Source organism: Lontra canadensis, unplaced genomic scaffold, assembly GCF_010015895.1.
Source record: "Lontra canadensis isolate GAN:19392208 unplaced genomic scaffold, GSC_riverotter_1.0 scaffold7, whole genome shotgun sequence".
In the NCBI taxonomy this organism is placed as follows: Eukaryota; Metazoa; Chordata; class Mammalia; order Carnivora; family Mustelidae; genus Lontra; species Lontra canadensis.
In genome coordinates, this window is record NW_022631001.1 from 30,413,000 (window position 1) to 30,429,352 (window position 16,353).

General features: G+C 38.2%; 1 protein-coding gene across 1 annotated transcript; it reads right to left on the reverse strand.

The window, feature by feature from the left end:
• Positions 1–5,862: 5,862 nt before the first annotated feature.
• LOC116865415 (olfactory receptor 226) lies at positions 5,863–6,847 on the reverse strand. Its single transcript, XM_032853686.1, is given in 2 exon segments — positions 5,863–6,189; positions 6,191–6,847. Coding segments are annotated over 2 exon segments (984 nt in total).
• Between the last annotated feature and the right edge of the window lie 9,506 nt (positions 6,848–16,353).

The following is a 16,353-nucleotide window of genomic DNA, read 5'->3' on the forward strand; positions in this document are numbered from 1 at the left end:
GAATTTTTATAGCAGCAATGTCTACAATAGCCAAACTATGGAAAGAACCTACATGTCCATCAACAGATGAATGGATAAAGAAGACGTGGTATATATACACAATGGAATACTATGCATCCATCAAAAGAAATGAAATCTTGCCATTTGCGACAACGTGGATGGAACTAGAGGGTATCATGCTTAGTGAAATAAGTCAATTGGAGAAAGACAACTATCATATGATCTCCCTGATATGAAGGAGAGGAGATGCAACATGGGGGGTTAAGGGGGTAGGCGAAGAGTAAATGAAACATGATGGGATTGGGAGGGAGACAAACCATAAGTGACTCTTAATCTCACAAAACAAACTGAGGGTTGCTGGGGGGAGGGGGGTTGGAAGAGGGGGGTGGGTTTATGGACATTGGGGAGGATATGTGCTATGGTGAGTGCTGTGAAGTGTGTAAACCTGGCGATTCACAGACCTGTACCCCTGGGGATAAAAATATATGTTTATAAAAAATAAAATTAAAAAAGAAAAAGCCAAATGTTTGGTGTACATATCGCCATAAGCAAAGAAGAACAACTTACTTTGAGTGTTATGAAGTCACTGAAATCAATCAATGTTTATTAAATTATTTGGTATTAAAAGACGAATAATTTTTTTCTGTCTTAAATAAAATTTGGTTTTGTTTTTGCTTTAAATAAGATTTTTATTTTGGGATAATATTAACTTTGCAGAAAAGTTTTAAAGATAGTAAAGAAAGTTCTCATATTCTCCTCCCCGAATCTCTGTTTACCCTAATATTATCACATTTCCTTGACCTGTGCACTTTCAAAAGTAAGAAACCAAAACTGGTATGTTATTGTTAACTAAATTCCAGGTTTTATTCAGATTTTTTTTATTTTCAGCATAACAGTATTCCTTGTTTTTGCACCACACCCAGTGCTCCATGCAATCCTTGCCCTCTCTAATACCCACCACATGGTTCCCCTAACCTCCCACCCTCTGCCGCTTCAAACCCCTCAGATTGTTTTATTCAGATTTTACCAGGTTTTCCTTATCCCTTTTATGTCACAGGGTCCACTCTAAAATATATTCTATTTAAGTATTTTGTCTCTTAAGTCCCCTCTGATAGTTTCTCAGTCTTTACTTATGCTTATACTTATAAGGGCTTTTAAAGCAAAATAGGATTTTCAGTGCAATAGAAGAACTGTTATTTTTAAAATGCTCTTTTCTGGAAAGGTTTATGGATATTTTCTAATTCTGTTCAATGTGAAATGTTAACAAATTATGAAAGAATTGGATTATAAAGTTTGAATAAAAAAATCACAATCTAAAATTCATCTGCATGAGGTTGTATTGGGCAAGACATTTTTAAAAAGACCCAAAAATGGAGGGGGGGACCAAAGGGAAAACAGACTATACTGTGAAGAAACATGAAAGGCAGACTAAGAACTTTAAGTTTATCAAAGTTAATGGGAACCAGTAGATATTTTTTAGCATGGAAGCCCTCTATGTTGCTCCTCACTTGTTCTGTAGATGTGAGTTACCACTCTGAGTATCTCTCCTACCTGAAAGACCCAGTCTGGATCTGTACTCTTCTCTCCTGTAATGATGAAGGGGACTGGAGACTTCCCCAGACACTGCTCTGGCAAAAGAGAATTATGAAAGAGTCATATTATCTATGCAATAGTTTTAAAGAATGGCAGACTATAAAGATGGTCTAAAACAAACAAGGTCAAATGTAACAGGGATAAAATAAAGTCCATTATGTAGGTTGGGGGCAGAATTAATTCATCAGTGGAGTGTGAGGAATACTTCCTCTGACAATTAATAGTTTACTTGAAAAATCCTGGGTTTTCTGACATAAAATTCAATATGAGCTATTGGATCACCACACAATTATGAAAATGCAGTCCAAGTCAAGAGATGTTTTGATCTTGCTGTAATTCACATGGACTCAAGCATCTTTTCATTCATTGTTACAGAAAAATGAGTATATACAGGAAACTGTTAACAGTTTTCCTATACCTGAAATAATTGGTTCTACATTTTGATTTCAGAATTAGAAGTGTTTTTTAGAACTCAAAAAATAATGTATTTTACTATAGAACGAGCACAATATATAAAAAGGAGCACAAGAAAGGAATCAGTATCATGTTTTTACTTCCTACTAACTGGAATTAACCTATAAGGAGGTTCATATAATAGCTCCAACAATGATGCCTCTAGGATGACACTCCAATTCCAGACTGTAACCCCGTTTCAGAAATTTATTCTATGGAGGTGGTTGGGAGATGTGCTTTTGATGAACTTTTATCAAGTCATTATAAATATAAATTATAATATAAATTATAATATAATAAATTATAAAAAATAAATTATGAAATACTTAAAATGTTATGTACTTGGGCACAAAATGACATGAATATTATATTAGAATTTTTTATAAGAATCAGCTAGCAAATAATGCTCAATTTCCTTGCTAGTAGTCTTTCAGACTTTATTAAGCAGCAGAAAAATATGGAGAGACAGGCTGCAACAAGAGAAGGCTCCCACATCTGGAGAGAGAAGCTTCATGTAGGCTATTGTCCTCAGGGTTCTGGGTCTTGGGTAATAGTAGGTAACTAAATTTCTAAAAATCATCGAGATACATCGAGATACCCTGTCACCATCTCTCTGTCCAGAAGAATAAAGTCTTGTATTTTATTGGGTAAGAAATGTTTATTTAAATAAATACATCAGTAAAATACCCTTGTCACAAATTGCAATTTATAAGAGTAAGGTCTTCATGGCATAGTTACAGCTAACACTTCAGTTAATTTCCTTCTAGTCTAATTTAAACAAATAAATAAGACTTCATTGGAGAAGTAACACTTCTCCAATGAAGATATACAAATGGCTATCAGACACATGAAAAAAATGTTCATCATCACTAGCCATCAGGGAGATTCAAATTAAAACCACATTGAGATACCACGTTATACCTATTAGAATGGTCAAAATTAGCAAGACCAGAAACAACGTGTGTTGGAGAGGATGTGGAGAAAGAGGAACCCTCTTACACTGTTGGTGGGAATGCAAGTTGGTGCAGCCACTTTGGAGAACAGTGTGGAGATTCCTTAAGAAATTAAAAATAGAGCTTCCCTATGACCCTGCAATTGCACTACTGGGTATTTACCCCAAAGATACAGATGTAGTGAAAAGAAGGGCCATCTGTACCTCAATGTTCATAGCAGCAATGGCCACGGTCGCCAAACTGTGGAAAGAACCAAGATGCCCTTCAACAGATGAATGGATAAGGAAGATGTGGTCCATATACACTATGGAGTATTATGCCTCCATCAGAAAGGATGAATACACAACTTTTGTAGCAACATGGACGGGACTGGAAGAAATTATGCTGAGTGAAATAAGTCAAGCAGAGAGAGTCAATTATCATATGGTTTCCCTTATTTGTGGAGCATAACAAATAACATGGAGGACATGGGAAGATGTAGAGGAGAACGGAGTTGAGGGAAATTGGAAGGAGAGATGAACCATGAGAGACTATTGACTCTGAAAAACAACCTGAGGGTTTTGAAGGGGCGGGGGGGGGTGGGAGGTTGGGGGAACCAGGTAGTGGGTATTATGGAGGGCATGTATTGCATGGAGCACTGGGTGTGGTGCATAAACAATGAATTCTGTTATGCTGAAAAGAAATAAGTAAATAAAAAAAAAAGAAATTTGAATTTTAAATAAATAAATAAATAAGACTGGTATTTTTTTTTTTTTTCTTTTGAGATGGTCAGATTTTAGATGTGTTTTTGCAGGTAGAACCAACATCTGCTTCATAAGTATAACATCTGTGCTGTCTGACAGTATTTTTTGCTCAGAAAACATATGCTTTGAGGTACCTGGGTGGCTTAGTGAGTTATGGTGTCCAACTCTTGATCTAAGTTCAGGTCTTGACCTCAGGGTTATAAGTTAAAGCTAGGCAATGCTGGGCGTGGAGCCTACTTAAAGATTTTTTTTTTAATTTTTAAAATTATTTTTATTATGTTATCTTAGTCACCATTCAGTACATCATTAAATTTTGATGTAGTGTTCCAAGATTCATTGTTTACATATAACACCAGTGCTCCATGCAATATGTGCCCTCCTTAATCTCCATCACCAGGCATTTTTTCTAAAAGTCTATGCTTAGTTTTATGCTGGGCTGTCCTAAGCTCTTTTTTAAAATTTTTTATAAACATATAATGTATTATTGGCCCCAGGGATACAGGTCTGTGAATCGCCAGGTTTACACACTTCACAGCACTTACCATATCACATATCCTCCCCAATGTCCATAACCCCAACACCCTCTCCCTACCCCCATCCCCCCAGCCACCCTCATTTTGTTTTGTGACATTAAGAGTCTCTTATGGTTTGTCTCCCTCCCGATCCCATCTTGTTTCATTTATTCTTTTCCTACCCCCAAGCCCCCTACATTGCATCTCCACTTCCTCATATCCTAAGCTTTTTTAAAATTAATTTTAAAAACTTGAGTATGGTTGAAATACAATGGTGCATTTCAGATGTACAACATAGTAATTTGACCCTCTGTATATTATGCTACATTCACCACAAGTGTAGCTACCATCAGTCTCACTACATTACTATTATAATATCATCAATTGTTTTCCCTATGCTGTGTTTTCCATATGCTTTGACTTATTCATTCCATAACTGAAAGCTTGTATATCCCACTCCTTTCACCCATTTTATTCATCCAATACCTTCTTCCCCTTTGGCAACCATCAGTTTGTTCTCTGTACATATAGGTCTAAATCTGCATTTTGTTTGTTTATTCATTTGATGCTTTAGATTCCACATATAAGTGAAACCATATGGTATTTGTCTTCCTTAATCTGACTTATTTCACTTAGTGTAATGCCCTCTAGGTCCATCCATATTGCTGCAAATGGTACATCATCATTTTTACAGCTGAGTGATATTTCAGCATGTGTGTGTATATAAATCTATATCATATCTTCCTTATCCATTTGTAAGCCTGCTGTATTTGATACTGTTATATAAAATACTATTTGCATTTATTGTGTTAAGAATATTTTTTCTGTCATTAACATGTATATCATGTTATGTTAAGACCTACATAAGATTCCATTTAATATATAAACTATAAGTTTATGATATAACAATTCCCCAATTATAGAGACAGAAGATTAAATAAACAACTGCTGTCAGTCACTAGCTCCATGTGGGCACTAACCTAGGTAATCAGGTAATGAAGCTAGAGATCTCTGTAGTGCAGGAGGTGGTATGTTGCCAACACAAAAATTCTCACTTTCCTATCTACTTGCCTTGTAATTCATACTAAAATAATCACCTGGGTTCCTGCTACCTCATAGGCTACAGTCAGTGGCTTGTGGCTAGAAGAGATCTCACCAAAAGTCTCCTAAAGCTATTCTATAATAAAGCCTGTGCTTCCTTGAATGGCTTCCTCCTTGTGCTTTCCGTTTCTACCCTTTCAGCCTCAGAAGTAAATCAAAGAGCAAATCCAGGAAAGGCCATTTAGAGAGATACTAGTTCTGCATTTGTTTCTTGTTTAAATATTGAAGTGCTATCAGTCTTCTGCTCAGTCAATCCTTTCCACCCCATCAGGATACATGATTCATGAACCGTTCTATGTAAACTACAGTAGAGCAGAGGACATGGGAACTTCTAGCATGTATCTTCAGTGCTGTCCAGAAATTCAGCTGTCAACTTGCAATCCATCCCTCTTCTTTCTCTTGGATTAGTTCCTTGAAGGTGGTTTTGAATCCTAGTCCCTAATTTAGGCCATAAGAGCTCCTCTGGACTTTATAGAAGATACAGACCCCGAGCTCAAGAGCATTTTTCTACCCATCTCGGCTAGCTTTCCCGTGCTTAGCATCCTGGCCCCGGATTAGGTGCAGAGTATGGCGTAGGGCTCTCTTGACCTCTTGATTGCACAAGCAGTAGATGATAGGGTTAAGCAATGGTACAATAACAGCATAGAGCACAGAAACAAGCTTGTTGGTGTCAAAAGCTGAGAGTGCCTTTGGCCGGGCATAGATGAAGATACTGGCTGCATAGAAGATGATCACAAGAGTGAGGTGAGAGGCACAGGTGGAAAAGGCTGTCTGGCACCCGGAAGCTGAAGGAATGCGCACCACAGCACCAGTGATGGTCACATAGGAGGACCTATGTGACAGAGAGTGGCCCCAACAAGATAAAAATGGCCAGGACAAAGTCTGTAAGCTCTGCTGTTGACATGTCAGTGCATGGAAGAGTGAGCAATGGGGAAACATCACAGAAGAAGTGGTTGATGATGTTGGGTCCACAGTAGGAGAGGTGAGAAATGAGAAAAACTTTGACCATGGAGATGCCAAAACCTCCAGCCCAGGAGCCAGCGGCCAGCTGCACACACAGCTGGCCACTGACAATGACAGCATAGTGGAGAGGATGGCAGATGGCTACATAGCAATCATAAGCCATCATAGCAAGAAGGACACACTCAGTGCAGCCCAGTCCCAGGAAAAAATAGAGCTTTGTCATGCAGCCCTCAAAGGAAATTAGCTGTCCCTGGTTCTTTATGGACCCAACAAAGCCAGCTAACATCTTGGGAATAGTGACAGTAACATACCAGATCTCCAAGAAGGACATATTAGCTAGAAAGAAGTACATGGGTTTGTGAAGGGTGGGGTGGTTCCTAATTGCCATAATGATGAGTGTATTTTCAGTCAGCACCAACACATAGGCCAGCAGAGAAAGGGCAAATAAAAGTGCCTGCAGTGGTGCAGGAGCTGGGAAGCCCAGCAACACAAACTCACTTACCCTCCCACTCTGGTTCCTCTGCTCCATGTTGTCAGTCTTGCCCACTGCTCTTTAGGAGGGGGAACAGAGGATCTTCAGGAGCCAACAGCAAGGACCCAGCCTTTTTCTTGATGGATTTATATTGACAGAATATATGTAATGCATGTAATTTATCACTGAACTGAGGCCATCACTTTCTTCTGTAATCTTGAAATGAGCTAAGACAAAAGTGGACAAAAACAAACTGCTTCATATTGATGATAGGATAAAAATCTGTTTTCGCCCTTGGAAAAGCATTTACTGATGAACACTTGTAAAAGTGATATTAGTTGGTCCCTGAAGAATATAGATCAAAACCAAAAATAGTAAGAGAGTCTAGGCTGCCCTAATGTGAGAGGTTTTTTTGTGAGCTAGATTATGACTCTGTTTTGAGGAAATAACAATAATGTACAACACAATTGAGTATTTACTGGGGATGGATAGTGTGGACACTGTTCTAAAATATATGCAGAGGGGTGCCTGGATGGCTCAGTGGGTTAAAGCCTCTGCCTTTGGCTCAGGTCATGATCCCAGGGTACTGGGATTGAGCCCCACATCGGGCTCTCTGCTCGGCGCGGAGCCTGCTTCTCTTCCTCTCTCTCTCTGCGTGCTTCTCTTCCTACTTGTGATCTCTGTCTATCAAATAAATAAATAAAATCTTTAAAAAAAATAAAATATATGCAGATATTAATTCTCTTAATCTTCAGAAGAACCCTGTGAGTTAGTACTATTATTAACCCCACTCAAAACCTAAGAAAACTGAGGTACAAAGAGATTAATTGACTTGCTGCAGGTCACACTGATAGTAAGAGTTGGGACCAGGAACTCAGGACCTCACAGCTTCAAAAATATTCAGGCAACACAAAGAAGGGACTATAAAGGGAGGAGGAGTCAAGATGGCGTAGAAGTAGCACATTGAGACAACATCAAGTAGCAGGAGATCAACTAGATAGCTTATCAAACCATTCTAAACACCTACAAATCCAACAGGAGATCAAAGAGAAGAAGAGCAACAATTCTATAAACAGAAAATCGACCACTTTCTGAAAGGTAGGATAGGTGGAGAAGCAAATCCAAAGCTACGGGAAGATAGACCATGGGGGGAGGGACCGGCTCCCAGCAAGTGGCAGAGCAATAGAGCACAAAATCAGGACTTTTAAAAGTCTGTTCCACTGAGGGACATCGCTCTCCAGAGGCTAAGCAGGGGTGAAGTCCACGTGGGGACAACGTGGCCCCAGTTCCCGTGGGGTCACAGAAGGATCGGGGTGTCTGAGTGTTGTAGATCTTGCAGATATTAGAGCAGGGAACCTGACTACAGAGACAGAGCTGAGGAGTGAGCTCTCAGCTCGGGGTTACCTTGAGCCATAATCTGTGGCACAGGCCACTGCTCTGTGAGTGGGGTCCCCACAAGATCCAGGGAAACCCCCCCAGAAGATCTCAGGGATCTGCAGGGGTTCAGAGGCTCCAGGTGGAGCTGTGTGCCAGAGACAGAGATGCTTGGTCACAGGCTGGGTGAGCTCAGAGCACAGCTGGAGGCCAGGGAGACAGGAGTGATTGAGCACTTTTCTCTGAGGGCACACTGAGGAAAGGGGCCCCGAGCTCTCGGCTCCTCTGGGCGAGAGATTGGAAGGCTGCCATTTTCATTCCTGTCCTCCAGAACTCTATGGAAAACATTCAGGGAACAAAAGCTCCTGAAAGCAAAACCAAGCGGATTACTTAGCCTGGCCCCTGGTAAGGGCGGTGCAATTCTGCCTGGGGCAAAGCCACTTGAGAATCAGTACAACAGGCCCCTCCCCCAGAAGATCAACAAGAAATCCATATAAGATCAAGTTCACTGACCAAGGAGAACAGTGGAATTCCAGAGGAGAAAGCAAAGCATGGAATTCATGGCTTTCTCCCCATGAATCTTTAGTCTTGCAAAGTTAATTAATTTTATTTAATTTTTTTCTTCTGCTATTTTTTTTAACTTTTACCCTTTCCTCTTTTAACATTTTTTAACTAGTTTATCTTAACAATACCTTTCATTAAAAAAAAAAAAACTTTTTTGAACTTTTATTATTATAATCCTACTTTATTCTTCATTGTATCTAACTTTATTTTTTGTATACACATAGGGTTTTTTCTTCTAAAAAATCTGGGGTACAACTTCTTCTAATAGATCAAAATACACCCTAAATCTAGCACCAAGCTTGTTCGAGTCTCCAACCCGAGCAAATTCTGTCCACTTTCTTTTTTGTTATTCTCCCAACCAACTTACCTTATCAACTCCTTTTTCAGAAATTAAAAAAAAATAATTTTTTTCATCTTTATAGTCATATTTCATCCCTTCACTGTTTTTACCCTTATATATGTTTTTCATTCTTTAAAATTCACTCTTTCTTTAAAATTAATTCATTCTTTAAAATTTTGAGAGGTAGTTTCTTCTAAGAGACTGAAATACTTCCAAAATTAAGTGGGTGACCCTGTTCTAGTCACCATTCTAATATATATATATATATATATATATATAAAATATATATATATTTATATGTATAATATATAATATATATAAATATTTCTATATATTCTTTTTTATATTTTTTCTTTGTTTTTTTCTTTTAATTTTTTTTTCTGAACTTCTTTTTACCCCCTTTCTCCCCACCCCCCCCCACTATTTGGGGTCTCTTCTGGTTTGGTTAAAGCACATTTTCCTGGGGTCTTTTAGTATTTTATTTGCTCCTTCATATATTCTTATCTGGACAAAATGACAAGGCAGAAAAACTCACGATGAAAAAAAGAACGAGAGGCAGTATGGAAGGCTAGGGACCTAATCAATACGGACTTGGTAATATGTCAAATCTAGAATTCAGAATGACAATTCTCAAGGTTCTACCTGGGCTCAAAAAAGTAGTGGAAGATATTAGAGAAATCCTGTCCAGAGAAATAAAAGCCCTCTCTGGAGAAATAAAAGAACTGAAATCTAATCAAGGTGAAATCAAAAAAGCTATTAATGAGGTGCAATACTGGAAGAGATTATGCTGAGTGAAATAAGTCAAGCAGAGAGAGTCAACTATCATATGGTTTCACTTATTTGTGGAGCATAACAAATAGCACGGAGGACAAGGGGAGTTAGAGAGGAGAAGGGAGTTGAAGGAAATTGGAAGGGGAAGTGAATGAGAGACTATGGACTCTGAAAAACAATTGAGGTTTTTGAAGGGGCGGGGGTTGGGAGGTTTGGGGAACCAGGTGGTGAGTATTGGAGAGGGCACGGATTGCATGGAGCACTGGGTGTGGTGCAAAAACAATGAATACTGTTACGCTAAAAATAAATTTAAAATTTTTTTTTAAAAATGGAGGCTCTTACTGCTAGTATAAATGAGGCAGAAGAAAGAATTAGTGATATAGAAGACCGAATGATGGAGAATAAAGAAGCTGAGCAAAAGAGAGACAAACAACTACTGGACCACGAGGGAAGAATTCAAGAGATAAGTGAGACCATAAGATGAAACAATATTAAAATAATTGGGATGCCAGAAGAAGAAGAAAGAGAGAGGGGGGCAGAAGGTATATTGGAGAGAATTATTGTAGAGAATAAGCCTCTGCCTTCAGCTCAGGTCATGATCCCAGGGGTACTGGGATCCAGCCCCACATCAGGCTCTCTGCTCAGCAGGGAGCCTGCTTCCCCCCCTACTCTGCCTGCCTCTCTGCCTACTTGTGATCTCTGTCTGTCAAATAAATAAATAAAATCTTTTTTTTAAAAAAGAAGATTTAATTCCTATTCTCCTGAAACTGTTCCTAAAAATAGAAATGGAAGGAAAACTTCCAAACTCATTTTATGAAGCTAGAATCACCTCAATCCCAAAACCAGACAAGGAACCCATCAAAAAAGAGAATTACAGAAATATCCTTGATGAATACAGATGCGAAAATTCTCACCAAAATACTAGCCAATAGGATCCAACAGTACATTAAGAGGATTATTCACCACAACCAAGTGGGATTTATTCCAGGGTTGTGGTTGGTTGGTCCAAGGTTGGTTCAGCATCCGCAAATCAATCAATGTGATACAATACATTAATAAAAGAAAAAACAAGAACCATATGATACTCTAAATAGATGCAGAAAATGCATTTGACATAGTACAGCATCCCTTCCTGATCAAAACTCTTCAAAGTGTAGGGACAGAGGGCACATACCTCAATATTATCAAAGCCATCTATGAAAAACCCACTGCAAATATCATTCTCAATGGAGAAAAACTAAGAGCTTTTCTGCTAAGGTCAGGAACATGGCAGGGATGTCCATTATAACCACTGCTACTCAACATAGTACTAGAAGTCCTAGCCTCACCAATCAGAAAACAAAAAGAAATTAAAGGCATCCAAATAGGCAAAGAAGAAGTCAAACTATCACTTTTTTCAGATGATATCATACTATATGTGGAAAATCCAAAAGACTCCACTCCAAATCTGCTAGAACTTGTACAGGAATTCAGTAAAGTGTCAGGATATAAAATCAATGCACAGAAATCAGTTGCATATCTTTACACCAACAACAAGACAGAAGAAAGAGAAATTAAGGAGTCAATTCCATTTACAACTGCACCCAAAACCATAAGATATCTAGGAATAAACCTAACCAAAGAGACTAAGAATCTATATTCAGAAAACTATAAAGTACTCATGAAAGAAATTGAGGAAGACACAAAGAAATGGAAAAATGTTCCATGCACATGGATTGGAAGAACAAGTATTCTGAAAATGTCTAGGCTACCATAAAGCAATCTACACATTTAATGCAATCACTATCAAAATCCCATCCATTTTTTTCAAAGAAATGGAACAAATAATCCTAAAATTTGTATGGAACCAGAAAATACCTTGAACATCCAGAGGAATATTGAAAAAGAAAGCCAAATTTGGTGGCATCACAATTCCAGACTTCAAACTCTATTACAAAGCTGTCATCATCAAGACAGCATGGTATTGGCACAAAAACAGACACATAGATCAATGGAACAGAATAGAGAGCCCAGAAATAGACCCTCTACTCTATGGTCAACTAATGTTCGAAAAAGCAGGAAAGAATGTCCGACGGAAAAAAGACAGCCTCTTCAACAAATGGTGTTGGGAAAATTGGAAAGCCACAGGCAGAAAAATGAAATTGGACCATTTCCTTACACCACACACCAAAATAGACTCAAAATGGATGAAGGACCTCAATGTGAGAAAGGAATCTATCCAAATCCTTGAGGAGAACACAGGCAGCAACCTCTTCGATCTCAGCCACAGCAACTTCTTCCTAGGAACATCGCCAAAGGCAAGGGAAGCAAGGGCAAAAATGAATTATTGGGACTTCATCAAGACAAAAAGCTTTTGCAAGGCAAAGGAAACACTTAACAAAACCAAAGACAACTGACAGAATGGGAGAAGATATTTGCAAGTGACATATCAGATAAGGGGTTAGTATCCAAAATCTATAAAAAGCTCATCAAACTCAACACCCAAAGAACAAATAATCCAATCAAGAAATGGGCCAAAGACATGAACAGACATTTCTGCAAAGAAGACATCCAGATGGCCAACAGACACATGAAAAAGTGCTCACCATCACTCGGCATCAGGGAAATAAAAATCAAAACCACAATGAGATACCACCTCACACCAGTCAGACTGGCTAAAATTAACAAGTCAGGAAATGACAGATGCTGGCGAGGATGCGGAGAAAGGGGAACCCTCCTACACTGTTGGTGGGAATGCAAGCTGGTGCAGCCACTCTGGAAAATAGCATGGACGTTCCTCAAAATGTTGAAAATAGAACTACCCTATGACCCAGAAATTGCACCACTGGGTATTTACCCTAAAGATACAAACCTAGTGATCTGAAGGGACACGTACACCCGAATGTTTATAGCAGCAGTGTCCACAATTGCCAAACTGTGGAAAGAACCTAGATGTCCATCAACAGATGAATGGGTAAAGCAGATGTGGTATATATATATACAGTGGAATACTATGCAGCCATCAAAAGAAATGAAATCTTGCCATTTGCGACGATGTGGATGGAACTAGAGTGTATTATGCTTAGCGAAATAAGCCAATCGGAGAAAGACAACTATCAAATGATCTCCTTGATATGAGGATGTGAAGATGCAACATGGGGGGTTTGAGGGTTAGGAAAAGAATAAATGAAACCAGATGGGATTGGGAGAGACAAACCATAAGAGACTCTTAATGTCACCAAACTAACTGAGGGGGGCCAGAGGGAGGGGGTAAGGAGAGGTTATGGACATTGTGGAGGGTATGTGCTATGGTGAGTGCTGTTAAGTGTGTAAACCAGGAGATTCACAGACCTGTACCCCTGGGGCTAATAATACATTATATGTTTAAAAAAATTAAAATTTTTTTAAAAATAAAAAAGAAAAGTAAAAAAAAGAAGAAGAAGAAGAAGGGACTATAAAATACATTCTGGATTTACATCTAGGGGAGAGAATCTTTAGGGCTCAGCTACAGAAGTGACTCCATATTACAAGAAAGAGGGAACAAAGTAGAACCCAAGAAACTCACAACATCTATAGAAAGAAGGTTCTACGTTACCTAGCACTTAAGAAGGGGACTTGGGACCCACCTAGAAATTATATTAGGAAGTGGATTCTGGGTGGTAGAAGAACTGAGAATCCCATCAGTTCTGAAAGTTGTGCTCCCTTGGAATGAGAATAGAACACTTTCCTTTAGTATTGTTAAAGATTAACTTGAGGAATATTAAAATTTTCAAGACTTTATTTGAGCAAAGTTTATTTAAACTGGGTAGCACCAAATTGAAAGTGGTAAACTGTGCTCTACTGACAGAAGCTAGTGGAAAGGCTTTTATAGAGTAAACAAAAGCAAAGCAAGGGAATTATTTGATTGGCTACGGTTTAAGTGGTTGCCTTATTTGGGTATGTCTCAGTGGCTGTTTGTGATTGGTTATTCTTTAATTTTGTTTTCTTGGTTGTAAGCACATTTACAATTGACTCTAGCTTAAGTTTTGGTTTGCTTAAACAGGCAACCAAGGCATGAGAGCCATCTCAATCTAATGGCTTCCTTTTAAAAAATATTTTGCCAATAACAAGACCAGTATAAAAGCATACATGAAGTAGATGACTCTCTTTGTTTATCTTGGTATTGAAAATAAAACTTGCCATTTCAAAACTTCATGCCTCTTCTTGATTTGATGTGAAACAGAGGTGGACATATTCACATGGGAATTGGTGCGAAAAAAGGGTTACAGTCTCCCTAGTGTCTCTGTATGGTCATAACTTTGGAAGGGAGTGTGGATATTAGAAAGGAGAATAGGGGAGAATCAGCTAAACACCAGGGTGCTATTTCCCCTGAGGAGTTTCCTTACTTTTTAGTCTTAGGACTGTTCCTCTGAAGTTAGCAGGGGCAGAACGTGCTCACATATCAAACTTCAACTTGCTAATGATTTTTTCTAGCTTTATTGAGATATAATTGACATATAATATTGTATAAGGTATACTATGTGACAGCTTGATACAGTATATATTCTGAAATGTTTATCACAATGCTTACCTCACACAATTACAATTTTGTTGCTGTTATGATGAGAACACTGAAGCTCTACTCCCATAGTAACCTTCAAGTGAACAATACAGTGTTGTTAATTACAGTTGCCATGCTATACATTAAATGCCCAGAACTTATTCGTCTTATAACTGAAAGTTCGTACCCATTGACCAATATCTCCCCATTTCCTCCACTCCCCAGCCCCTGGCAGCCACCCTTATAACTCTATTCTCTGTTTCTCTTTTTTTATTATGTTCAATCAGCCAACATATAATACATCATTGGTTTTTGATGTAGTGTTCGATTCACTAGTTGTGTATAACACCCAGTGCTCTCTTTCTATGAAGAGCCAAGATACAGAAATAACCTGAGTGACTATCAGTGGATGAGTGGATAAACAAAATATGTTTTATACATATATATATATATATATATACACATATGACATGTATATTGTGATATATGTATGTGTATATATGTATATTCATGTATAATATACATGCAAAATGTGATATACATGTATATAATACACATCTATACATATATATTTATGTATAATGCAGTGTTATTCAGTCATAAAAAAGAAGGAAATCCTGACATTTGTGACAATATGGATGGACTTTGAGGGCATTATGAGAGGTGAAGTAAGCAAGATAGAAAAAGACAAATACTGCATGTCTCACTTATATATGGAATCTAAAAATATCAAACCTGCTAATGATTTTATACCTGAGTTTCTCTTCTCTTTATGTTTTGCCATCAGTACATGACCATTACTAAGTTTTTGAGCCACTTGCATTTCTCTCCGTACTAAAGTACTTTAATGCAATTACAAAATGCCCATATCCCTGGCTTGCAGGGGATCATCACTCCCTTCCTTAACATCCACACTCAAAGTTCTATTTATTTCAAAATTCATGGTATTTTCATGGCTCCAAGCCACAGATTCAGAGATTTGATACATAAAAAGTCAATAAGGTACTAAGTCTTTAAATAGTTTATAATCTAGTGGTGGGGACATATCTTCATCTTCTCATCCCTGAAAGTTTAAACTGCTATGCCTACCCCATGCCAGTTTCATAAAGGAGAACCTTAAAACTACAATTGTCATTAGTATCCTTACCCTTGATCCTTTCTCCTCAGTAACTGCCTCATATACCATTTATTATGCATTTGACATTCTTGGCCTCAGACCTTTTGCTCATCCTTTAATTTTCTCTATCCTCAAGTTTGATGCTCTGCATGCTTAAAAAAAGGAAAAGAAAGAAAAATTAACCTCTCATAGGTGGACTCCCAATTGGTTTCTCTGCCTATAGTCTTTCCCTGAGGCTCAAATCTGACCATTTCACTTTCCTACTTAAAATTCTTCCATAGTGCCCCACTTCCTACAAAGTAATTTTCAAGCTATTTAACAGGGCATATAAGTACTTCGTGATATGCCACTATGATTATCAAAGCCTTTTTTCTTGCCACAGCATACATTGTATTTTATACTTGCAGCCCTTGGCATATAACTTACTTATCACCTCCGTACCTTTGCTCATGCTGCAATCTTCATGAGGGTAGCTAACTCCTAATTAACTTTCAAATCTTGGCTTGTGTGGCATCTCCACATAGAGACATTAACTGTCCTTCTTTCTTTCCTTTCCCTGACACCAGTTAGGTGAAGTTCCTCTCATTACTGTTTCCATTAGAGCCTGTGAAAACCCAGGTATTATTTTACAAACTATATCACTGCTGCTATTACTCAGGCGGATGTAAAGGAGGAAATTTATGCTAAAGCGCCCTATATGTCCTAAATGGTATAGCAATTAGTGGACATGATTCTCTTGATGTCACATGAGTCCCTCAAATACAAAATATCTAGAAAAATATTTCCTAAGCCTGTTATTCCTTTGTCACAATCAATAACATTAGTTTCCATGCAGTCACCTATACTAGAGATTTGAATGTTTCCTATGTCTTCCATAT